This window comes from Eumetopias jubatus, unplaced genomic scaffold, assembly GCF_037043125.1.
Source record: "Eumetopias jubatus isolate StellerSeaLion01/CBP00866 unplaced genomic scaffold, mEumJub1_p1.0 scaffold_13, whole genome shotgun sequence".
NCBI lineage: Eukaryota > Metazoa > Chordata > Mammalia > Carnivora > Otariidae > Eumetopias > Eumetopias jubatus.
The window spans coordinates 38,225,383-38,250,712 of NW_028274819.1; the positions used below are offsets into that span (position 1 = coordinate 38,225,383).

At 38.6% G+C, this 25,330-nt stretch overlaps 1 protein-coding gene across 1 annotated transcript in view; it reads right to left on the minus strand.

Moving 5' to 3' along the window:
• The window catches only part of NELL1 (neural EGFL like 1), an 820,872-nt gene that overhangs the window by 416,191 nt on the left and 379,351 nt on the right, over positions 1-25,330 (minus strand). Inside the window, exon 13 of the mRNA XM_088017492.1 lies at positions 11,800-11,925. Within this exon, the coding sequence (XP_087873618.1) occupies positions 11,800-11,925 (126 nt within the window). The remainder of the gene's footprint in view (positions 1-11,799; positions 11,926-25,330) is intronic.

The following is a 25,330-nucleotide window of genomic DNA, read 5'->3' on the forward strand; positions in this document are numbered from 1 at the left end:
TAACCTTGATCTTTCAAGGTCCAAAGAAGACCAATGAGTTAGTGATATTCATACAGCAAGCTGGTAGCAGGGGCAGGACCAGAATCCATCAACCTGGACTAGAATCCATGGACTAGACGGACCGGAATCCATGTTGCTGGATTCTCATCCAGGGATTGCTTTGCTGTGGAAATCCCAGGCCTGTTCGGTCTCCTCTCAGTATCTCTGACTTGGCGACAGTCCCAAAAAAACACTGGACTGCACCTTGAACCTGGAAGCCCTGCCAGAGGGCTTACAAAGAATAGGGCAGGTGGCACCTACCCATCAGGTCACCTTCCTGGATCCTCAAAGGAGGAAAAGAGCATTATAATTCCAAGAGTCCTTTAATTGCCATGTTGGCCAATCAAATTCTACAGGAATATGATGAAGCCGCTTTAAATCTCTTTAGTTCAGGTTCATAATCTACGTCACTAAAGATAAAAGGCACTAGCATCACCAAGTCATAAACATTTTTAAAAATTTAATTAAGTAGGATGAGAGTGGATTTGGACAAAATAAACTTAATGTCACCTTTGTCTAGCATTTTCTGTTATTTGAATAACATTTTTCTGATATGAAAACACAATGTAGATTCAGAGCACTGTATTCCATTACATAGAAAATTTGGAAAATACTAAGTATAAAGAAAAGATATCATACATAAATGTCCACTCAGATACTTTGCTATTTATTTGGGAGGCTATTCCTTGCCTGTGTTTCTATGTATCTGTATATGCATGTGTGTAACTATGTGTGTATTCATTCATAATTTGTATTTACTATTTTAATTGAAAAATATATATACCGATTTGAATCTCATCATACTAAAGAGTGAGAATTTTGCATTGACACAAAATATTCTAAAAATTTTAATATTCATTGTATTCCCATATATGGATGTTTTGTAATTTATTAAATCAAACTTCCATTAGTTCATATTTAGGCTCCTTTTAGTTTCTTTTCTTATAAATAAAATATGGAATAAATGGCCATAATTAAAATCTTCTTGCATAAGTAATTGAGACTGTTCCCTTGGAATAAGTTGCTATAAATAAATATTTCTAGGCCTTCTGATAAATGGTCAAATTGCCTTCAAGAAAGTTTGTATCAACTAACATCCCTATCAGCAACGTATGAAGGCGCCTATTTCTTTTTTTTTTTTTTTTAAGATTTTATTTATTTATTTGACAGAGAGACAGTGAGAGAGGGAACACAAACGGGGGGAGTGGGAAGGGGGAGAAGCAGGCTCTCCGCCGATCAGGGAGCCCGATGCGGGGCTCAATCCCAGGACCCTGGGATCACGACCTGAGTTGAAGACAGATGCCTAATGACTGAACCACCCAGAAGGCAGCAATTTCTGGAACCATCTCCAGAAATGGGTGATTAACATATAAGTAAATACATAGCATCTATCTACATATCTACTCACAGATAGTCACAAACATACATACCTAATTACATTTCTTTTAATTACTCCTAAGCTTGCAGATGTTTTCAAACCTTTGAATATACTCTTAATAGATGCTGTCAGTTGCCTATATAAGTGTGGATCTAACACACACACAAGCACACACACACACACAACCTGCTCCTTCATTGAGAACGGAACACAAATTTTGTTTAGATATAAGTTAGCCAAGTACTTATAAAGAAAGCCTGGGCCCTGCCCCAACCTTAGGGATAAATCTTGATTCAAGCTAATTCTTTTTATCTAAGATATATTTTATTAATAGGTATATTAAACAGTTTTGGCCAATGAGACATGAAAACAAATCTGCTGGGGTAGCCTTCTGATAAAGTTCTCTTTGATCTTAAAAAAAGGGACTATAGAAAGGGAATCCTCTTTCCCTTCTGACTTTGGGACAGAGTTAAGTCAAAATGTGATGCTTGGAGTTACTTCAGCTATTTTGAGACTTTGAAGGGAGCTACATCAAGTTTCAAACTATTATGCTGAAAATAATTTAGTCAGAAAAAAATTGGTGTCATTGATGATGTTATAGAGGAGCTGAACTAACTAATTCTGGAAACACTGTCCCTATAGACTTTGTTATGAGAGAATATATTTATCATTTAAGCCAGTGGAGTCAGAGTTTTTTTTATTATTTCCATTAGAATTATCTGAACTGATATGCCTACACTGTCCCACTTTATGCTTCATAATTCTCTGAGCCTGTACAGAGGATACTGATGAAGCAGCAGAGAAGTCAAATGGTTTTCCAATTCATAAAGCAATAAGTGGCAAAGCCAAAGCTTTCCACCTGTAAAATTCATACACAAATATATACACTAGATTTTTAACCATGAAAATTTAGAGCTTTCACTCTGGCCCAAGAATAAGTAATATATATTCTCAATTATCTTGAAGAAATCCTATGATGGCTTACCATACCTTTAAAAAGTAGGGAAATAGCTATGTATATGCATTGACCAAATCTTGGAGATGGAAACAAAGAAGATAGCTCATTAGGTTATTAAAGAGAAATGTCCATGCATTGTGTCCACCCAAATGTGGACATAGCCAGGCTTCACAACTAGCCCCAATAATGATGTAAGCGATAAGGCATCCTTAAACTCCTTTATGTGAAAGCTTAAGTGTGATTCTGAATACACAATTCCAACAATAGAGTGTATAGAAATACTAACAAGCCTCTTTGATGAATTTGGGTCAAGGGCAACATAGTACTTAATAGGTTTGTACACAAACACCCTGGGGGCAAGCTCCATCATTCATCCTAGTTTCTCTGCAGCAGTCAATGGTCCTAGATCCTTTACAACAGTGCTGGTATAAAAAGAACTCACTCCCACTTAAACCCAACAAAGAAGCCAAATGCTGCACAAATCCTTCAGACTTATTTTCATCCTGAAACTTCAGGGGGAATGTCCTTTGGTATCCTAAGAAATATTCACTGATTTTAAAAAACTTTAGCATTATTTTAACACTACTATTGTGAAATGCAATAAATATCTGACCTTTGGTTTCTCCAGAATTACATTTGGAAAATTGAAGTTGCCCTGAAAACCTAATGTTCCATGAGTTTTTACCCTACATAATCCCTGTTTGGAGGGGCCTCTTAATTTCTTTTTGTCTCCTTTAGTTGACTTCATTTCCTTCACCTGTCATGGTAGAGAAGCCCAGTCACAAACATGTATGTATAAGTAATGTAGATTTCTGTAATTTCTTCAATTTAACTTAATGAATGATTCCCCTATTCTTCTGGACAATTGGGACAGTGGAAATGTTGTCTTGGTCATTTGAGAATTCCCTACTTCCATCAGGCTGTATCCCAGCTCTAGAGGATTCCAAATGAGCAAGACATTGGCAGAGAGGGAGCAGTCTAGTCCTTGTCCCAGAGAACGCAGGTCACCACATGAGAGGTCATGTATCTTTAGAGTTCTCTGAGGCATCCTAGCAGTCATGTCACAGTTGAAGATTCAGAATCTCTCCCATAAGGCCCCACCTGCAGAGGCATCCCATAGCCAGTCTCTCTACAGAGCCTTTTTTTTTTTTTTAATGGTAACTCCAGTAGAGTTAACAGTGTTATGTTAGTTTTCAGGTGTACAATATAGTGATTAACAGTTCCATACCTCAGCCAGGGCTCATCACAACAAGTGCTCTCCTTAATCCCCATCACCTATGCCACTCATTCCCCCACCTACCTCCCCTCCGGTTAACCATCCGATGGTTCTCTATAGTTGAGTCTGTTTCTTGGTTTCTCTTTTTCTTTGCTCATTTGTTTTCTTAAAGTCCACATGAGTGAAATCATACGGTATTTGTCTTTCTCTATCCTATTTCACTTAACATTATACTCTCTAGTTCCATCCATGTTGTTGCAAATGGCAAGACATGGCTGAATAATATTCCATTGTGTGTGTATGTACTTTATTCATCTTCTTTATTCATTCATCCATTAATGGATACTTGGACTCTTTCCATAATTTGACTCTTGTAAATAATGCTGCTCTAAACATAGGGGTGTATGTATCCCTTCGAATTAGTGTTTTGTATTTTTTGGGTAAATACCCAGTAGTGTGATTGCTGGGACATAGAGTAGTTGTGTTTTTTAACTGTTTAAGGAACCTCCACACTATTTTCCACAGTGGTTGCACCGGTTTGCATTCCCACAAACAGTGCAAGAGGATTAATTTTTTTCTACATCCTCACCAACACTTGTTTGTGTTTTTGATTTTAGTCTTTCTAACAGATATGAGGTGAAATCTTGTTGTGGTTTTGATTCGCATTTCCCTGATGATGAGTGGTGTTGAGCATCTTTTCATGTATCTGTTGGCCATCTGGATGCCTTCTTTGGAGAAATGTCTGTTCATGTCTGCTTCCCATTTTTTAACTGGAATATTTGCTTTTTAGGTGTTGAGCTGTATCAGTTCTATATGCATTTTGGATACCAACCCTTTATCAAATAGGTCATTTGCAAATATCTTCTCCCAGTCAGTAGGTTGCCTTTTAGTTTTGTTGATTGTTTCCTTTGCTGAGCAAAAGCTTTTTATTCTGATGTAGTCCCAATACTTTATTTTTGCTCGTTTCCCTTACCTCAGGAAACGCATCTAGAAAAATGTTGCTACAGCCAATGTCAGAGAGATTACTGCCTGTGCTCTCTTCAAGGATTTTTGTGGTTTGAGGTCTCACATTTAGATCATTAATCCAACTTTTTATTTCTGCATATGGTGTAAGAAAGTGGCCCTGTTTCATTCCTTTGCATGTTGCTATCCAGTTTTCCCAACACCATTTGTTGAAGAGATTGTTTTTTCCCTTTGTATATGCTTTCTTGTTTTATTAAAGATTAGTTGACCATATAGTTGTGGGTTTATTTCTGGGTTTTCTATTTTGTTCCATTGAGCTATGTGTCTATTTTTGTGTCACTACCATCTGTTTTGATTACGAAAGCTTTGTAATATAACTTGAAGTCTGCAATTCTGATACCTCCAGCTTTGCTTTTCTTTTTCAAAATTACTTTGGTAATTCAGGGTCTTTTGTGATTCCATATAAATTTTAGGATTTTTTGTTCTAGTTTTGTAATGTAAATGCTGTTGGTATTCTGACATGGATTGCATTAAATGTGTACATTGCTTTGGGTAGTACGTACATTTTAACAATATTTGTTCTTCTAATCCATGAGCATGGAATGTCTTTCCATTTACTTTTGTCATCTTCAATTTCTTTCATCAATATTTTATAGTTTTCAGAATACAGGTGTTTCACTTCTTTGGTTAGGTTTATTCCTATTTTATTACTTTTGGTGCAGTTGTAAATGACATTGTTTTCTTAATTTCTCCTTCTGCTTCATTATTATTGTATAGAAATGCAACAGATTTCTGCATATTTATTTTGTATCCTGAGACTTTAACTGAATTCATTTATCAGTTCTAGCAGTTTTTCAGTGGAGTCTTTTGGGGTTTTCTACATAATATCATATCATCTGCAAATGGTAAATGTTTTACTTCTTTCTTACTGATATGGATGCCTTTTATTTCTTTTTGTTGCCTGATTGCTGTGGCTCGTACTCCCAGTACTATATTGAATAAAGTGGTGAGAGTGGACAGTCTTGTCTTGTTCCTCCTTAAGGGGAAAGCTCTCAGTTTCTCCCCATTGAGTATGATGTTAGCTGTGGGTTTTTCACATATGGCCTTTATTATGTTGAGGTATGTTCCCTCTCAACTTACTTTGTTGAAGGTTTTTATCATGAATGGATGTTGTACTTTGTCAAATGCTTTTTCCATGTCTACTGAAATAATCATATGGTTTTTAGCCTTTCTCTTACTGATGTAATGTATGATACTGATTGATTTGTGAATATTGAATTACCCTTACATTCCAGGAATAAATCCCACTCGATCATGGTGAATGATTTTTTAATGTATTGTGGACTGTTAGCTAGTATTTTGTTGAGGATTTTCTATCTCCAGAGCCTTACATATCTCAGAATGCAGCCTTATAGGCAGGGCCCTTCCTCCAGAAACTATTCGAGTCTCTGCCTTCATTACTTCCTGACCCTATGTTACCCACTCTGGTTTTTCTACTCTATATTAAGGAGAGCAATTCTCCTCCCTTCAGATTCTTCTCTGCCATTCTTGGTCTTACAAAACCAGACTACATATTAGAATCACTTGGACATTTAAACAAACTGGAGCCAGGACTCAGTCCTAGACCAAATGCAAATCAAAATCTCTAAGAGTATATCCCAACATTGACTCCCCCCCCCCACCCCATGTCCTGAGTGTTTCCAACCTGAGCTGAGGGTTGAGAACCTCTGCACAAAAACAGTCAGGAGTTTGGAATCCTGCTTTCAGTACTGTCACATCCCTCCTCTGGAAGGGGATGTGGGTAACAGAGCCAACTACCTATTTAAAGGAGCAAAAAAAAGGGGGGGGGACAAAACAAAGGGGGGAGACATACTAGCCAAACAAATCAAAGCAAAGGGTAAATGTCTAACAATCATCAGAGATTTTAGTTGGATTTCAGAATATCTAAAACTCTAACTCTTGTTTTGACTTTACTTATTCAATATATTAATAAATGTTTTCTGCCATCTTTATCAAAGGTAGTTTTGCATCTTAAAGCATTTGATACAGCATTTTCACTCAAGTAGAAATAGTCTACAGATCTATTACTAGAATTTCATTCTTACAGCTATCTCACCTTTTCTGGTGAGTCAAGTAATTAGTAACTTATCCCTTTAATACTGCCAGACAGTCAAAAGTAAGAACAAGTATGTCCAAAATAAGCACATGCTATGTGCTTTAAAGATAAGGATAATCAATAGAAATTTTACTACCATGCTCTATCAAGTTGCAGAATGTTCTATTTTGGCTCTATTTCATATGGCTCTGCTCAATAAAACGACATCAGGCACCTCATATTTCAAAGTGTTCTTTATATCATCAACCTTAGGAGAAAAGCTTTTTTCAGAAAACTGGTCTAAAATTTCTAACAGTTACCTCTTAATCCTAAATCTTTTAAACTGTTGCCTCACCTCTTTTCATAAGGTGCTCAATTGAAACCACTAAAATTAATGTACTATATCTAACTTTAAGCTTATTTGAAGTATTTCAAACATATACTTCCTTCAAGCTTTCTTCCATGCCAATATCAAGAAAATACAAATCCTTTGAGCAGGGTAATAGAACTCACATGGGATACAGGTTATCTCACTTGTTTCTTTTATTTCTTACCTTCATTGGAAGCTTTTGGCATAAAAATGAATGCTTACCCATTACTGTCAAGTACCTGTCTTATTGCTGCATGCTTTTGTCATAAATCACAGGTATCCTGCTTTCAAGCTGCCTGAGTATCTAATGATAACATCTTATCAAACAAGCAAAACACAGGCAGTTTAACTGGGGATAAATGAATGTCAGGGACCAGTAAATCAAGGAGTCTGACCATTGCAAAAATCAAAAGGTACAGAGAATAGAAAAGCACCCCACCAGCCTAATTTCAGGGAATCCTCCAATTTCGAAATTCATAAAAGAGCAAGGGCAACCCAGGGGTCTCTTACAGGACAGAAAGTGATGTAGACTCACACAAATCCTAAGGCCAAAAACTGGCCCAAGCATCAAATGCTTTCAATTTCACCCTTTCAAAGGGCAAGGGAAACCTTCCTAGAAAAAAGTACAAAGCCTCGTATAGAATACGGGGTCATGTCAGGGAATTCCCAGCCTCTAGGTGTAAAAATTAAGTTATAACACATTTTTTTTATTGTTATGTTAGTCACCATACAGTACATCATTCGTTTTTGATGTACTGTTCCATGATTCATTGTGTGTATATAACACCCAGTGCTCCATTCAATATGTGCCCTCCTTAATACCCATCACCAGGCTAACCCATTCCCCCACCCCCTCCCCTCTAGAACCCTCAGTTTGTTTCTCAGAGTCCATAGTCGCTCATGGTTCCTCTCCCCTTGTGATTCCCCCCCCCTTCATTTTTCCCTTCCTTCTCCTAATGTCCTCCATGCTATTCCTTATATACCACAAATAAGTGAAACCATTTAAGTTGGGGGTAAGTATTCTCAATGTTAAACCCTTATTTTCCCACGAGATACGATTTTTTTTCCAATTTTTATTAAGATAAAAAGGGGGAAAGAGTTAAAGTTTCTTTTCTGTTTGACACATTGCCTTTCCCCTCCAGCATCAAGTTTAACATCTATTTATTGTCACAGGTGCAATCTTTCTAAAAGGACCATGGTTATCAGCATAAAGTTTCAAATGGCTATTTTAGGGTTTCTTCTCTGGACCTTATAAAGGACTAACAACTAACATGGGATTAAACACCCAATACTCATCTAAATTCTACTAAGACTTTCAAGAGGGATTGATTTGGCAAACATTGGAACATTTTTGATAGTGAATATACATTTGAGTTTTTTCACATGAAGACATTGCCTCATTAATCATGAACTCTCTGGGCACAGAGATCATTTATCACTATTCTCAGTGACCATATTTCCTAATACTCATGACTGATACTAATGATGTATTAGATATATGAATAAATGAATGAAATGGGTCAATCAATCAATCATCCAATAATCTATTACCAAAGTTGATAGATCTTACTTCTAGGCTCACTAATTTTTAGTTGAATCTAATTTTTCAGTATTACTACTGACCTCTAAGGCAGTTAAGGACAAGCTAAATGGCATACTAAAAGAAAGAGAACAGTCACCTTGACATATTTAGAAAACTAACAGTAGCAGCAGATACTAATTGATTTGGGACAGAGTCTGGAATGGACTTTGGAAATCAGGAATGCCAATAATGAGAAATGCTGTATCAGGAACTTGGGGCAAACAAAGGATGCCTTCAAGTCTGTCAGTTTCTCCAGAAAATGGTCTTTAGAAAATGAAACGTGAAAAGATGCCTTACAGTGGCCAACATCTATTATATACCTTACTTATTACCATAGACAAATAGCCACTTAGAGGAAGAAGTCTTTGCCAATAAAGAAATGACAGAGATTGGAGGTGGGGACCTGATCTATCTTGGAGAGCAAAGAGCACCTTTGGCCTAACAGGCTTACTTTCAGGACACCACGGTAAATATCAGAGTTCCAACTTACTATGCAAGCATCTAATGGAGGCCCTGGGATCTGGTTCAGAGGAGAAATGGCAGGGAGAATGCTTGTGTCTCAGCTCTCTGCACTCCCATCCATATTCCAGACTATAAAATCCTACCCTAATCCGCTCACTGCATGTTAACATGAGTTAACTCCAGTAGCTCCTTGTGGCTTGAAAAACACTCCACACACACTATTCTGGAAATCAAGCAACTTTTTCTTATTGTACTTTGCTTGTCCTTCCATCACAGCACTTAGTACAGATGTGCTTAATATCATCATGTTTTTGAGACTACTTTCCCCAACACACTCTGTACTGTTGGGGGAAAGAGGGTTATTTTAATAAACAGCTCCTGTTAAAGGAAACAAAATCTGTTGAGAATCTATTAAGTTTAAGTCACTACGTATTCATTAGCACCATTCACCAAATATTTCTGGTTTTCCAAACCTTCTAGGCACAAAGTAGAACTGCATTTCTTCATGCCCTTGTAGTTGGCTGGGTACCGGTGACTAGCTCTAGTCAACGAGCAGAGTGTGGAAAGGGTATGTGTCACTCTCTGATAACAATACTGAATGACTGTTTCAAGACCCTCCAGACTCTTTCATATCTTGATGACTGGCAATGTTCATAATACTGACTATTCTATCTGCTTGTACCCCACAGTAATTATGATGAGCAAAGCACCCTTCTTGTTGACCAGTGAAAGACAAACAAAACCTTGTTATTTTAGGTTAGTCGTATTTAGGGTTGTTACTGCAGAACATCCTATCCTGACTGATGCAAGTGCCTGCAAGTGCCAAGATAAATGTTTTCATATATACAATCTGATGTTCATAATAACCTAAGAGCTACATATAACAGGTATAGCAGACACAGCAGATATGAGCTGTATTTTATAAATGAAATTTAGAGAAGTAAATAGCCCAAGGCCAAATAGTTTTGTTCATTCCTTCATTCAATAAATATTTGTCGAGCACGGCACTCTGCCAGGCTATGTTCTCCACAACCCCAGCTCCTCCAACTAGGTTATGTTTTAAGTAGCAAAGATAGGGAACAAAAGAGAAAAGGTCCCAGCTCTCAGATCTTACATTCTAATAGAGAGAAAATTTTTGAAAATCACATATAAAAAATAAAAACTCTACATGGTAATAAGTGATAGTCAGAAAATTTAAATCAGGTGATAGGATAATGGGTAGCTAATTATATAAATCAGAGAAAGTCTCTCTGAGCCTCTTTTTTTGCAGAGGGGATGCTTGGGTACCCACTGACACGCACATCCTTGTTTTTTACTCCAATAATACAGTTTGCTTTCTCAAAGTAATTCTATAAATACATTTTCCATCTCGTTCCATATATAAACCACCAGGCAGGGCACCTATCCTTAAGAGGCTTTCAACAAGCACGGAGCTCCGATCTTCCTTCCTTTGTGAAAAAGTAAAGCAGAGGTGGTATTCTGCTATGATTTCAACAAGGCCTTTCTACACAGCAGGGCCTTAATCAAGGTTTACAGAGTTGCATGATATGTGCTGTTGTTGTTAGGAGGATATTCACTGGTTCCTTCTAATCTTAGGGTTAAGGTAAATCATAAGAAGAAACAATCATACAAAACATCAGATTTCTAGATTGTTTGTTTATAGGTCCAAAAGAGTTTTGCATCCCCTTTAAAATGTTTAGCTCTCAGCATGCTGTGTTGATGCAATCTCTTTTTTCTCTGGGAATTTTAGTTATACTACATGAAAGATAAAGGAGATTGGCTATCTGTGGCCATCAGAAACCTGTATTAATCTCATATCACCAGCTCCTTAGCCAAAAAATAATAACATAAATACACAACAATCAATGGGAAAGGTTATTTGGACACAGAAACATGCTCCCTAACTTTTGCAATTTTTTGCACTTCTGTAAAGGTCATTGGGAATAAAATACACCTAAGAGTGGCAGTCCATTCTGAGTGAAAAATTCAGTTTATAGGCCACTGTTAATAGAACAAAAAAAAAAAAAAAAAAAAAAAGATGCAGGAGTCAGGGAAAGGTACAAAATGACTGAAATTCTGTGTTCGAGGGGCACTTTTCTTATAGATTACAGGTTGGTCATTTAAAGACATTTGACCAAAAGAAAAAAGACTCAGAACTTTCTACCATCCTTAACCAATTTACTGTTCATACCTCCATATATATATAATTGGAAGTATATTGGAACCCCCAAACCAAATGCCCCACAAAGCCAGCGTTGCTCACACGAAGGCACCGCCCATATCCCTAGAATGCCAGTTTAGTGCTGAGAGCCCTGCCATATAGGGGAAACTGACCATCAGCATATGTCAATCCAGAGTCTTGACTGGCTCCCATACATGCCCAATTCCTGCCCACCAGGTATTCCACTGCCCCTCTAAATTTAATCCTTGTCTTTCCCAATGGGAACAAAGTACATTTTCTTATATACAAAAACATTTCAGCATGATAGAAGAAAAATAGTTTGATACTTTTCCATTCTTAAAACTGATATCTCTAAGTCCACTGGGAGTAGAAATAAATTACGCAGGCAAATTTTTTTTACAACTTTTTTCTCCAAAGGGGAGGGTGAAACAGTGCAAGAGAAAAACTAGCCGGGTTACAGTACTACCTAGTACACTTAGAGTTAAATTTAACAACACACATATGGCAGAGAGAAGGACTGAATCAGAAAAACAGTGTTGCTTCTTCATGCTCACCTGTGCAAGAGAAGTCATCCACTCGGATATAGCCTGGGACACAGTCACAGCGATATAACCCAGCCAAGTTCACACATACAGTATTGGCATGACAGTAATGCATCTTAGCTGCACACTCATCAATATCTGAAGGAGAACAAAAGAAGCAACATCGCAGTTAGGTGAATGAACTTTATTTAGTGTGCTCATCTTACAATGAAATTTAAAAAGGCAAATGCCCATCAAAGCTAAAAGAAAAAGCAAGATGCAGTAAACACAAAACTTAAATGCAAATTCAACTGCATTCAGGTTCATTAGATCCCATCTTGAGCTGAAAGTATTTCAAGAAAGATGCATGGTGAGATGTTAACAGTTAAGAAACCAAGAAGTATGAAGATTGAATCTGCTATTCAATCTTAGTCTATTAGTCTCTCACCAAGAAGGATGCTAGATTTAAACATCCAAAATCAAAGAGTTTGAGTCCAGTGAGTTGATACCAATTAATATTTATTAGGTGTCCACTGTACATGGTGTAGCTTTTATCAGAGAGATCAAGGGGATCCAGGCCTCTCTGCTCAGGTGTCTTACTAAGACACGCTTTAATCCATCTGTTAAAAAATGATGGCGCAGCCAGTTTCTCCCATGTTGTACTGTGAATACAGACAACAGCTGTTGTCTAATGCAAACTGACATCTTTCATTCCTTGACCTGGAGATCCTTCCCATGTGACAGAATAATGGGCTGATTCAACAAAAAGATCTTTTTCTCTCTGAAATGGAGGTCAGGGCATCACCAGCTTCCTCATAAGCATTCATGGTAAGAACTGAAATAACCTACAACCTTAAGTACAGACTTTAGTCTTTTCTGGAAGTTGTTTTCAGAAATGCCTTAAATGTTCATTTTACTCCGAGTGCTTATGGAGATGGAGAGGAAAGGATCACAGCACAGCATAAGGACCTAACACAATGAGAGTTCTGGTTCTTCCAGTTACTAGCCTGTGACATGCATTTAACCATGCTGAGTCTCAAGGTTCTTATCAGTTTGTCATACAGGCCAGTTCTAAACCTACTGCTTTACATCATTAAATTATCTAATGTAATTAACATACAATTCCCATGATCCAAGTACACGCAGCACTACTGACATTTTGAAGTTTAGAAAATTGAGCCTTAGAGAAGTTAAATATCTGGCACAAAGTCATCCTGTTAGAACATGCTATACCCAGGATTTGAACTCAGAAGTCAATCTCTTATTTACTATGATTTACTTCATGAAAGCACCTTGAAAATGACAGTCAACCATGGTGTTACTATTAAGGTAATCACCAAAGTCCTAAGGCACTTCATGTGTAGAAACAGAGGATAAAAACAGCTATATTGGGGCACTAGGAATCTCACTTATCTATATAAAAGTGAAAGTGGATTGACTTATTTCTTAATAAAATACACTTAAATAATATCAGATTCTTTTCAGCACTAAAGATCTGTCAGCCCATAAATAAAAGTTACTGTGGAGTAACTGAGGTCCTAGAAAGACACACAGTTAGCAAGACTTGCTTAACTGTAAGTGCAAAACACCAGAAATCACTGAAATGCTTCAGGCAATAAAGTGTTCTACTTATACAAGATCATGTTCTTCCAAAAATGATCCAAGACAATGCACAATTAAAATAAATGGACAGCCGAATATAAAAACTATATAAGATTCTATCAAGCTGGGGGTATGAAGGGAACTCTCCCACGAATTTAAGACAGAATAGTAACCGAGCATGAGGTGTAGTTCAGATCTTTCTGGCACCCAGAGCATTAGAATTCTTTAACAAGTCGATACCTGACATCATTTAAGCATTTTGCTTCACAGAACAGTGGTATCACAAAAGTCGAGAGGAAAAGGGTTTCAGGAAAGGAGTAATGATCACTTTTGTCATCGGCTAAGAAGCTGAATAAGATCAGGACATCACTAACCACTGGATTGGGCATGAAGCAGTTCACGGTGAACTTGACGGAAGAAGAGTAGATTTGGGAAGGTGGTGGAGAAAAGCCTGACTTGAGTCAATTAAAGACGGGATGGAAGAGGAGGGAATAGAGACAGAAAAACAAGGCAAACCTTTTGAGATTTTTTTTCCCATAAAGAAAAATGGGGTAGTAGTTCTGGAGAGACTTGGTGTCGAGAGTGTCTTATTTCAGGATGGGAGAGATCACAGCACGTTTGTACACTTTGGGAAAGGATTCGATACGAGTGAAGCAAACTGATGATACAGAAGAAAGAGATCATTGCAGGAGCCAAATCCGGGGGGGAAGCAGTACACAGAATGGAACAAGTCATCTCTACAATAAGAACAAAGCTGAGATAAGGGAAGACATGGAGATGCGTTGGCATAGTTGGTGGTAAGATGAAGTCATTCTCCTTTGCTTATTTTTATTTTTTCAGTTAAATGAAAAGAGAGGGTAACGTCTGAGATTTAAGAAAGGGAGGAGCTATCAGATATTTAAGGAGGGGGATAAGGTATTAGTCATGTTGATAAAAGAGAACAAACATTTACTCAGAGCATATAGTACGGTGGCTGAGGAGCTGCTGTGATTTGTGATCACGAATGAGTTAAGTGAGAGCAGTCAGCATGGACCTGTGTTTTTCTCCAATTTCATTTAGGTATTTGGGGGCAGTAGAAGGGTGTAACCAGAGATGAATTCTTATGCAGATATAATGAGTAAACAGAGATACAGGGGAATTGAGGGTCTAAAGAAAGAGATGATGATGATGAAGTGCCAAGGAATCTCGGCTAATTAGGAGAGATGTGAGCACATGAAGATGGAGATAGACAGCTGAAATGGACTGGGTATTAGGGGTGGGCACTCTGCTGTAACTCTCAGATCTCACTTCAGAACTAAAGAACTTAATCCCCCAGCTACTGGGAGTATTGCCTGCTAACAATCATCAGCTGTTATCCTTTTAGGGAAACTGTCCTTGGCTAATGAGAGATAATACAGTCAGTCACACTTTCATCCTGGGAGTGAGCTACAACAAAGACTGCTTCTCATTTACCCCAGCTCAAGATAATTCTAAGGGACCATCCAGATTTCAGAGCACTCAGTGATATTGAGCTAACTTCTCCCTCTGTCCAGTCCTGCATTCTTCCCTTCCTTAGAGGCCTTCATCCCAAGAGCACTCCCTAATAAACTTCCTGCATGCCAGCCTCCATCTCAAAGTTTGCTTCTTAGGGAACCCAAACTGCAGTTTCCATGAAGGTACTAGAATGCATGAGCTAGAAAGCGAGGAGACGGGGTTATAAAGTGTGTGCTTGACATTAATATTTTGGAGCTGATTCAGTTATTGTTGATTTTAAGGTCTTTTGTGCAACGATGGGGGAGTGGAAGAATAGATCATTGTAAGTGAGAGGCTGGGAATAAATACCAAGAGAAGCCAGGCATTGGAGGGAGTTGGTTGGCATCAGTGTTGTTCCTCAAACATTACCAGTTTTCCTCTTCCTGGGTACATCATACAAATGTACTTCCCCATCCTCTTTGAAGTTAAGCATAGCTATATGACTGGGCATGATGTCTGAGCAAAGCTACCACCTCTAGGGGGAAAGATTAAGAGCCAGCAGCTGGCTTACCACATTTTCCTGTCCCTGCTTTGGAAATCATGGAAGCACAGAGATGGAGACATTCTCAGCCTGGGTCCCTGAGCGAGGAGTAGGCAACCAGACAAGCCTGATCAATATGTTGCATGAGCTACAAATATGCTTTTGTTCATTTAAGCCATTGAGCCCACCCTGGCTGGTAGAAAGGTGACTAGGAAAGGTATCTAAAAGAAAGAGATCATTAAGCTTGATCTTAAAAGATGAACAGAAATTCACCAAGTAGAGACCGGAGGTGGGGAAAAGTAAGGGAAACTCCAGAGGCTAAACTTGTTGTCTCTGTAGAGTTACGAAGGGAGAGAATCACTGAGTCATGAACATTAATTAGCCTTCTACTAGGCCCTGAAGCAGAGGATGAACAAAATGCCACCATTAACCTCACAGCCTGGCAAGACATTGGGCGAAACTTGTAAGTTGTACCAAGAACGGGAGACCTTTTAACAGGGGGATTGGATGTGGTCCGAGAGGGCCAGAGGAGCAGTCTCTGTGGACATGATGTTTCATTGAAGACCTAAAACAGAAGTGAAACAGGTGAAGGGGAGAGGAATAACATACCAGACAGAGAAGAATGTTGGAGAAGAATTAGGGGAAGGAGCTTTGTCTATTTAAAGTGAAACTGGCAAGATAAGCTCAGGCCAGATCCTGCTGAGCCTTGTGGGCCACAGGAAGGAGTCTAGATGTTAATCAAGGCAGGGGCACAAACCAATTTGTTTTTAAAATACCACTCAGCTGTAGTGAAGAGAATGGACTGGAGCTGACCAAGCTGAAGGCTAAATCACCTTGGTATTTTACTCTCAGAGAGATAGCCACACTGAACTCCATCTCATTCTGCCAGGATGCCCAGACATTCTTTAGGATGAGAAACTAGTCAGGCCCATAGGCCACAGCTGCCAACCAGGCTGCTGACTACAATGAATGTTTCCCTGTCATGGACCCTTGTCAGCTCCTCCCAGAGAGAAACTCCTGGCTCATTTCCCTTAGGCCACTGGATAACTGATGAGAGGCATCTATCTGCCTTATCTAGATTTGAAGGAGTTACTCGGCTGTAACAAGCTTATTTTGACTCAAACAGCCAAACCATCCCTTTGTTTCAGAGGATTCTAAGACCCTAAATAAAAATATTTTCAAAAACAGGACAAGGGAATGGTTAGAAGATCCCAGGGAGAATTTCTCACATAAATTTCTTCAACCTTTACTCTCTCCAAGTCACAAAGGACCCCATGCCATACATCCCCACTGCTCCAGTGAGGTGTCTTTAAGCTGTTTTCATTTTCACTTCATACCACTGATAATTTCAACTCTTGCAGATCTCATAATTTCCTGGTAACAGTCCAGAAAAAGCACCAAAATAAAGCAGAAAAGTTGACAAACATACCAGAGAATTAAACTGTTACAACCTTATCTTTGTTGCCTATCCGCCATTATGCAAACACCAGATATAAAAATACCTGATGGTATAACTAACGCAGAGGGGAGGGAAAAAAATTGTCAAGTGTTTAGAGTCATCTAGCTGGGTCTCTTGAAGCAATAATACAGAAGGAAGGAAATGAGAATTTCTCCATTTTTAGGATGGGGCTGGGGATGGACTAGCAACGCATTTGCTGAAACAAAAGATTGCCTCATCAACCCCGCAGACAGTTCTGATAGGACTCAAGAGTGCTTCAAAAGGAAATCTGATTATAGAAAGAATCAAAACAGAATTAACGAACATCTTCAGAGTTGAGATATCCTGAGAAAACAATCTTGAGAACTAGTGAGCTGAGATTTTTAAGATGAGCCTAAGACAAACGGTGCATACTGTTCAGAAAGATTCTGAAAGGTAATGAATAATTACAACAACAAGCAAACAAACCCCAGACAGAACTCCCTAATGAAGGAATGGACTGATGCTCACAGAGAGAAATACATAGGGCCCAAAGAACCAAGGATTTTTAACCTGAAAGCCGTCTGACCTTTGCCCAGGTGTTGCAGGTGTTCTGCCTGAAGCCGATTTCTTTCTCAAGCAATGGTCTCTCCAGGTGTGACACTCAATCCAAATCCAGGAGACAAGAGGCTCCACCTAAGGCTGAACCTCAAGGTGGGGGCTGGACACACTCTAGTCCAGGTTCAAGTTAAAGGTCTCAATCAGTCTAAGAAGTTTTTATAAGAACAACAGTTAACCTAATTACTGGAAGGATGAATGGATTAAAAAAAAAAAACTGCACCATTAGGCACAGGGTAATACCAAGAAGAATTTGAGGTTCAATGTGTATCACCTCAGAGGGTAAAACTAGGAACAGCCGCCTGGCACCCGGTTAGTACTCATTTTTATGAGTATTTCTCATAGATGTCATTTCTATGTATTAAACACTGTGCTACATATTCACCAGATAGCGTCTCATCACTCCATTTATTCTTCTTGAAGGAAGTAGGTAGCCCCATGTCATGATGAGGGAATGCAGCTCAGAGATTATTAGGTCACTTGCCCAAGGCACAAAGTCAGAAGCCTAGGAGCCTGGGTTTGAATACACATGGTCTGATTTCAAAGTTGGCACAGTCCACACTGTAGCATTTCTAGCCCTCAATAATGATTCAATCCTATAACTCTGTTAGATACATCTGATGCGGCCAGGAAGCATATGGAAACAAGTAGATCTCCAAATTCTATGTCTGTGTGCAAAGCTGTTCCTAACATTTGTTCTGGTATTATACTCTGTTCAAAGAGCGATGCTACACCATGCATCACTGGTTCTTTGGCTCTTTTAAATCACTCTTAACACTTTCACACTTTAGGCTCCAGTGACCCAGAGCCCCAAAACAGGTAGCAGCATTCTGTTCCCACCTTGAACCCACAGCTTGATACAGTCTCTATGCTGGTTGCGTAAGACTGATTGCCTCCTCTAGGATTAGAAACTACAGACAAAAGACCTGGTTGTTTTCTTTTACATATTTTTCGAGAAACATCTATAAACCCCACTGCAGTATATATCAGCTCGAGTATAATGGGGCTCAAATTACGATTCATTCGTATAGATTGCTTGTCACCTTTGAAATATTGGAGCTCATCTTCTGGTGGTCTTTTGAGGTAATAAAAATACATGATTTATGTCCCTCCCCAGGATGGTGAAGTAGTTTGTTTTCATTTTAAAAAGGTATACTTATGGACTTTAAAATGAAACTTGATGTGGCATAATGATTCTTCATATATCACCAGCCTCCATCTGCATAAGAGTTCAGAGCAAACATAGAACCGAATTTGGCATTATCATCATTAAATTAGAGTGCAGGGTCTGGGTAGCAAAGATAGAAGCAAATGCAAAGAATTCTCTTGATAAAATGGTGTGTTCTACTCAGACTTGTTTCTAAGAATTTCCTAGAAAAGGGCAATATAGAAAAGGTTGGAGCTGGGGGGTTGGTGCAAGGTGGTTATGCCTACCTCTCGTGCATATTTAAAAAGGAAACAGAATGGGGAAAGCAAACCAAGATTTACTGAGACTGTGCTCTGTTGCAAGCTCTGTGGATATCCCATCTCATTATTTCCATCCCATGGACTAGCATCGGAAATTACATACAGAGTACCTAGAATTTCAACCCAGGTCCCTGTGACTCCAAGAAGCATACTTGTTCTACTCTGACTGCTGGAGCAAGAGCACTGGATTGACAGTCAAGAGTCAGGTTACGTTCCCGCTTTTTCTGTTAGGTAACTATAGAACTGGCAAGTCACTTTTTCTTCTCTAGACCTTGATTTTCCCATCAATACAATCAGGGAGTTGGACCAGAGACTATCTAAAGACCACCCGCCCCCTCCATCCTAAAGTTCTTGACATATTCAAATTTTTCTGTCCACGGATCATAAAGCCTACTGAAGCACTTTCTCCCCTCTCTCCTCCTGTTTTGAGGAGCTTGACGTTCCAGAAACTTTCTGAAGACACAAGTTCTAGAGAATACTATTCAGATGACCCAAGTGTTCTCACTGTTCCTTGATACCTATTGTCAACTGAGTTGGCTCCTCCCCTGAAAACCAAGAGCAGCTAGATCTAGCAAACATATATTCATACAAAAGCATGGATTTGGGCAAGTTCTCCATAGACCAGTAAATTAACTTGCAGGGCAATTCTACCAGACTTTAATCTCCTGCATTTGCAGAAATCATGAGTTATAAAAACATGGTGGCATTGGCCAGTCAGTTGTTATATTAGAATTATCAATACTCTCCCACTGTGTCAGACTGGATATTTTTTAAAGTCTCTATGATCTCTGACTTGAACTTATAAAAATCCAGTCTGATAGACAAGATACAGATTATTATGCCCTATTTCAGATGAAAGAAGTCCAGAGAAGACAGAAATAGAGCCCCAAAGGTAGATAGATAATCATTGAGATTTTAACAAAAGCAAGGTCTTCTAGCTCTGAAACTAGTGTTTTATCCAATGCTCATGCTTCTCTATAATTATGGTTTTCTTCCTGAAGCAAGGACTATAAACCAAATGCCTAACAGAAGCCAGGTAGAAAATCTATATGCAAAATAGGTCCCTTCAACAAAGAAATACATTTTTGTCTCTTATTTTTCTTAAAACATACATCAATCTTTCCTTTTCCTACTTCCAAGAACAACAACAACAACAACAAAATGGTTCTTTCTTTTAGGGAGAAGGCATAGTGCAAGGCCAAGGACTCATGGACAGTGACACTGAACCTCAGTGGTGGAAAGACAATAGCAAGAGTTTGGACTGTGAACAACCAGAGTTCCAGTCAGATAATGCCATGAAGGAGTAATAAGACATCACCACATGGCACTATGTGCTAAGTGCAGTTTAGAAACGTTCAGTAAATTGTCTAAGGTCACATAGCTAGGAGATATACCTAGACTGCCAAGATATGAATTCTGGTAGAATGGCTTCAGAGTCTAACTCTGAACCGTCTAGTACTACCTCTCAGAGACTGGGCTAGACCTCTGATCTTTCTAGAGAAGTTGCATATTCAAGCATTAATTTTTTAGAATTTGTGTTCCTTCTTTTCCCAAACATTTCAAACCAAGCAAAATATATTCATCGGATTCAACCCATGAATGTGCCTTAAAGCATGTTATCACAAGGAGCTTTAGTGGAGCAAGGAAGAAAGGAGCAAAAGGAAGAAGGGAGAGAGGAAGACAACAAAAAGGGAGGAGGACGACATGGAGGCATGAAGGAAGGGAAGGAGAAAGAGAAGGGGAAACAAAATGGTTAGACAACCTAGGGAGGTGCCTAGATAACTTCTGTGGACTAAACTGTGCACCCCTTTCAAATTTATGTGTTGAAATCCTAACCTCCATTATGATGGCATTTGGAAATGGGGCTTCTGGGGGGTAATTATGTTTAGACGACATGATGAGAGTGGTGCCTCAAGATGAGATGTATGCTCTCATATGAAGAGGCTCTAGATAGTTTGTCCTTGCTCACTCTCTGCCATGTGAGGACACAAGGAGAACACAACCATCTGTAGGCCAGGAGAGCCTTCACAAGAACCCATCCACAGTGACACCCTGATCTCAGACTTCCAGGCTCCAGTATGGTGAGTCAATTCATTTCTACTATCGAAGCCATCCAGTCTATAGCGTTTTCTTAGGCAGATCCAAAGTAAGAAAATGACTCTAAGTTTCTCTGTTGCCTGGTGAAATGGATTTTTACATCATCTTCTAAGATAGGTGTCAAACAAATATGTCGCTTGCCAAATCAAGTATTTGCAGATAAAAAATCCAAGTAACCTTTTGGTCATCCCATGCATGGTAAAAAAGTCTTCCTAGAGTTACATACACCATAATCTAGAAATTAGGTTGTTGGTTTTATGACATTTAAATGTATTTTCCAAATATAGCTATGTCAGATATTTGAAAAACCCATGCCAGGATGTTTATTTTCCCTGATGGGCTCAATTTCTGAATCAAACACTGTCATAAAATAGCATATCTCTGTGCCATTGGAAATCAAAGCATACCAATTTCTAGGTGACATTGGAAAAGCACTGTAAGACATCACCTTAAGACTTTCTTCCCAGCCTGGCATTCTGACCTTTGAGAATGTCCATAACCTGATATGAAATGTCTGCAAGGAAAGCAGCACAGTGAGTGAAAGTTAATTCAGTTTTGGCCTCAGGATGTGCCCCAGCCTATCTGAATCCACCTGTATCTGAATTCTACTTCAGCCAACGATATCAACAAAACCAGTGAGTTATTCCAAAGGGGTCTAAGGTTTTCTCAAGAGTTGTGCGTCAGTTGGACTAACAAAGAACACGCTGGAAATGTAGAAGCTACCACGGTCTCTGGTCTTCCCTACATTTAGGAAAGGAAATTCAAAAGGTGTTAAGAGACTGCTGGATTCCACTGGAAGTAAAGATCCAAAGGTCAGTGGAATGTGGTCCCAGTCTTCTGGCTTTTACACGAAATGAAAAAAAAAAAAAAGCCAATGAAGAACGTAATCTCGGGCACCTGGGTGGCTCAGTTGGTTGAGCAACTGCCTTTGGCTCAGGTCATGATTTGGAGTCCCGGGATCAAGTCTCGCGTCGAGCTCCCCGCTCAGCGGGGAGTCTGCTTCTCCCTCTGACCCTCCCCCTTCTCATGCTCTCTTTCTCCCCCATTCTCTCAGATAAAAAATAAAATCTTAAAAAAAAAAAAAAAGAACGTAATCTAGCAGAGAGACGGTCACATGAACATGAACCTTGTGAGGGCAATCTAAGTCCTACTAGAGAAAGAAATGTCTAATTCCAACAAAGGGAATTGGGGAAAAATTCACCCACAAGATATCTGAGTCTTGGGAAGGCAAGAAGATGTCTTCATAAAATGTTGATGACCTTCCCTTATCACTGATTGAATTGGGCAACAATTCTTTATCCCCCCCCCCAGTTTTAGCAAGATATAATTGGCATATAACACTGTGTAACTTTAAGGTGTATCACATAGATATGATACACTAAAATAATGCAGAATGATTACCACCATAGCCTTAGCTTATACTTCTATCACGTAACTGCCACATTTTTTGTGGTAATAAGGTTTAAGATCTATTCTCTTAGCAGCTTTCAAATATATAATACAACATCATTAACTAGAATCACCATGCTAGTGATCACCATGCACCATGGTACATTAAATACCAGCAACTTATTCATCTTATAACCGGAAGTTTGTACTATTTAACCATAAAAAGATGAATGGATTAAGAATATGTTGCATGTACATATATGTACAAAAGAATATAATTCAGCCATGAGAAAAAAGGCAATATTACCATTTGAACAACATGGATGGACCTTGAGGGTATCATGCTAAGTGAAATAAATCAGAGAAAGACAAATACTGTATGATACCACTTGTATGGGGAATCTAAAAAAAAAAAAAAACACACTGTCAGAGACTAGAACGGTGGTCACAGGGGCTGGGGTGTGGGAGAAATGGGGAGATGTTGGTCAGCTGTTCTTCTGCTTTACGAAGATAAAGGAAAGTCAGCTGAGAATGAAAGAGATGAGAGAGAGCAATACCACCAGGAAAGCCATCTATATCCTCTGTATCTCTGGTCTCAATTTTTTATAGTAAGCAGACTTTATTGATCACTACCTTGTGCCATGCACAGTTTTAAGCACTTTGCATGTATTCATTTCATCTTCACAATTACCAGATAGGCATATATTAATATTTTTGTCTTATGGACACACAAGAGGCTAACCAGCTGGAAGATGATCTTGGCATCTACTCTCTTCTTCCTCTCTACAGGCCACCTGAGCTTCCCCTTTCTCAATAAGAATATATACCTTCCTTGGTTAATTAAATAGCAATTTGCTGTAGTCACAATTGGCCATATTATTTATCGACCACCCTTACCATGCAGTCAAAATAAAGTGCACAGGCTTTAGTCTTATAAAAATAAATGATTTGATGCCAGAAGTTTATGTCTGATTCACTACAGCACCAAATTAACCAGTGATTAAATATCAGACTGTGAATTGCACAAACAGGGTCCTGTAGACCAATGAGCAGGTAGTTAATGAACACAACCTAGATTCAATAAAACCAGTACCTGTGTTCCAGCATCTATCTGTATGATGAATGACTATCAGCTGAATGTACTCAGAAAGGCAAGCTACTTCTTGTGTGTTTCCTCACGTGGAGACATTCCTCAGATGAAATAATCTTCTTGAACAGAAACCAACATTATTCCCAATTCCAAATTCTTACACATTTGACTGAATCCATGTACTCCAATATGAAAATCAAAACCATAAAGTATTTAAGCTGGTTCTTAAAAATCACCAAGTCCAGACTTGTGTACAATGTGAATGGATGGGAAGACAGGAAACAAATAACACAGAATAATGACTCATAACCTATTTTCCTCTGAAAATACAATCCAAAAACAGAATGAAAAACATCACTCAAAAGGCAGGAAATGGAAGACAAGCTGGTTTCCATGTAGTTCACTGGTCTTAAGATATCTTTAAATGGAAGAACCCTTTAAAAAAATGATAGCTAACATTTTATAGCTTTTACTGAGTGCCAGGTACCACCCTAACACATACTAATTCATTTAACGTTCATAATAACCCTCTGACGTAGTATTTTTAGCATCCCAAGTGTACAGATGAAGAAATTAAGGCATGGAGAGACTAAACAACTTGCCCATGGTCACATAACAAGTAAGGGGCAGAACTAGAACTCAAGTCTAGGTAGATCTGGCTCCCAAGGTGGTGCTTTACTCTCCATGCCACAGCTCTCAACTAGAGTGAAATCACCTATAAGGGATGGGGGGACAAAAAGCAGCTCGTGGGGGAACAAAAAAATCTTAGATATAAAAGTTGTGATTCTCCAAAGAGAGAGAGAGAGAGATAGAGAGAGAGAGAGAGAGTGTGTGTGTGTGTGTGTGTGTGTGTGTGTGTGTGTGTGAACAGATATATGGAGCATCTATGGTATTAAAATTTCATGGGAGAGTGATAAGGAAAAAATGTCTCAAAGACACCTTAGGCAGCAGATAATGAAACAAAGTTTAAGAAACACTGTTCTATACTGCCCTGCCTCTATTTGAAATATTATCTAACTTGGAAGCCCAGTATACAAAATAGAATCAAACACTACATCAAATTAAAAAGCTTCTGCCCAGCAAAGGAAACCATCAGCAAAATGAAAAGGCAATCAATGGAATGGGAGAAAATATTTGTAAATCATTTATCTGAGAAGGGGTTACTATTTAAAATTTATAAAATTCATCAAAAAAATTGTATTAAAAATTACCAGAGGATCTGAATATTTCCCAAAGACATACAAATGGTCAAGTAAATGAAAGGTGCTTAACATTACTATTCATCAAAGAAATGCACATCAAAACCACAAGGAGGTATCACTGCACACTTGTGAATGGATATTATCCAAGGGATGCATGAACCCCAAGGTTTATAGAAACATTATTTACAATAGCCAAATAATGGAAACACCCCAAGGGTCCATCAGCTGATGAACGGATAAAGATGATGTGATATATATATTCGGAATATTACTCAGCTGTAAAAAATAATGAAATCTTGCCATTTGCAACAACATGGATGGAGCTACAGAGTTATGCTAAATGAAATAACTCAGAAAAAGACAAATACCATATGATCTCACTCAAATGTGGAATTTAAGAAACAAATGAACAAAGGGGAAAAGCAAAAGAGAGAGGCAAACCAAGAAACAGACTCTTAACTATAGAGAACAAACTGAGGGTCACCGGAGAAGGGGGAGTGGGGATGGCGAAACAGGTGATGAGTGATGCACTTGTGATGATGAGCACTGGGTGTTGTACGAAGTGTTAAATCACTAAGTTGTACACCTGAAACTAATAGTATACTGTATGTTAACTGGAATTTAAATACAAACTAAGAAAAAAAAGTGTTGGAGAGGATGTGGAGAACTGGAAACACTTGTACACTGTT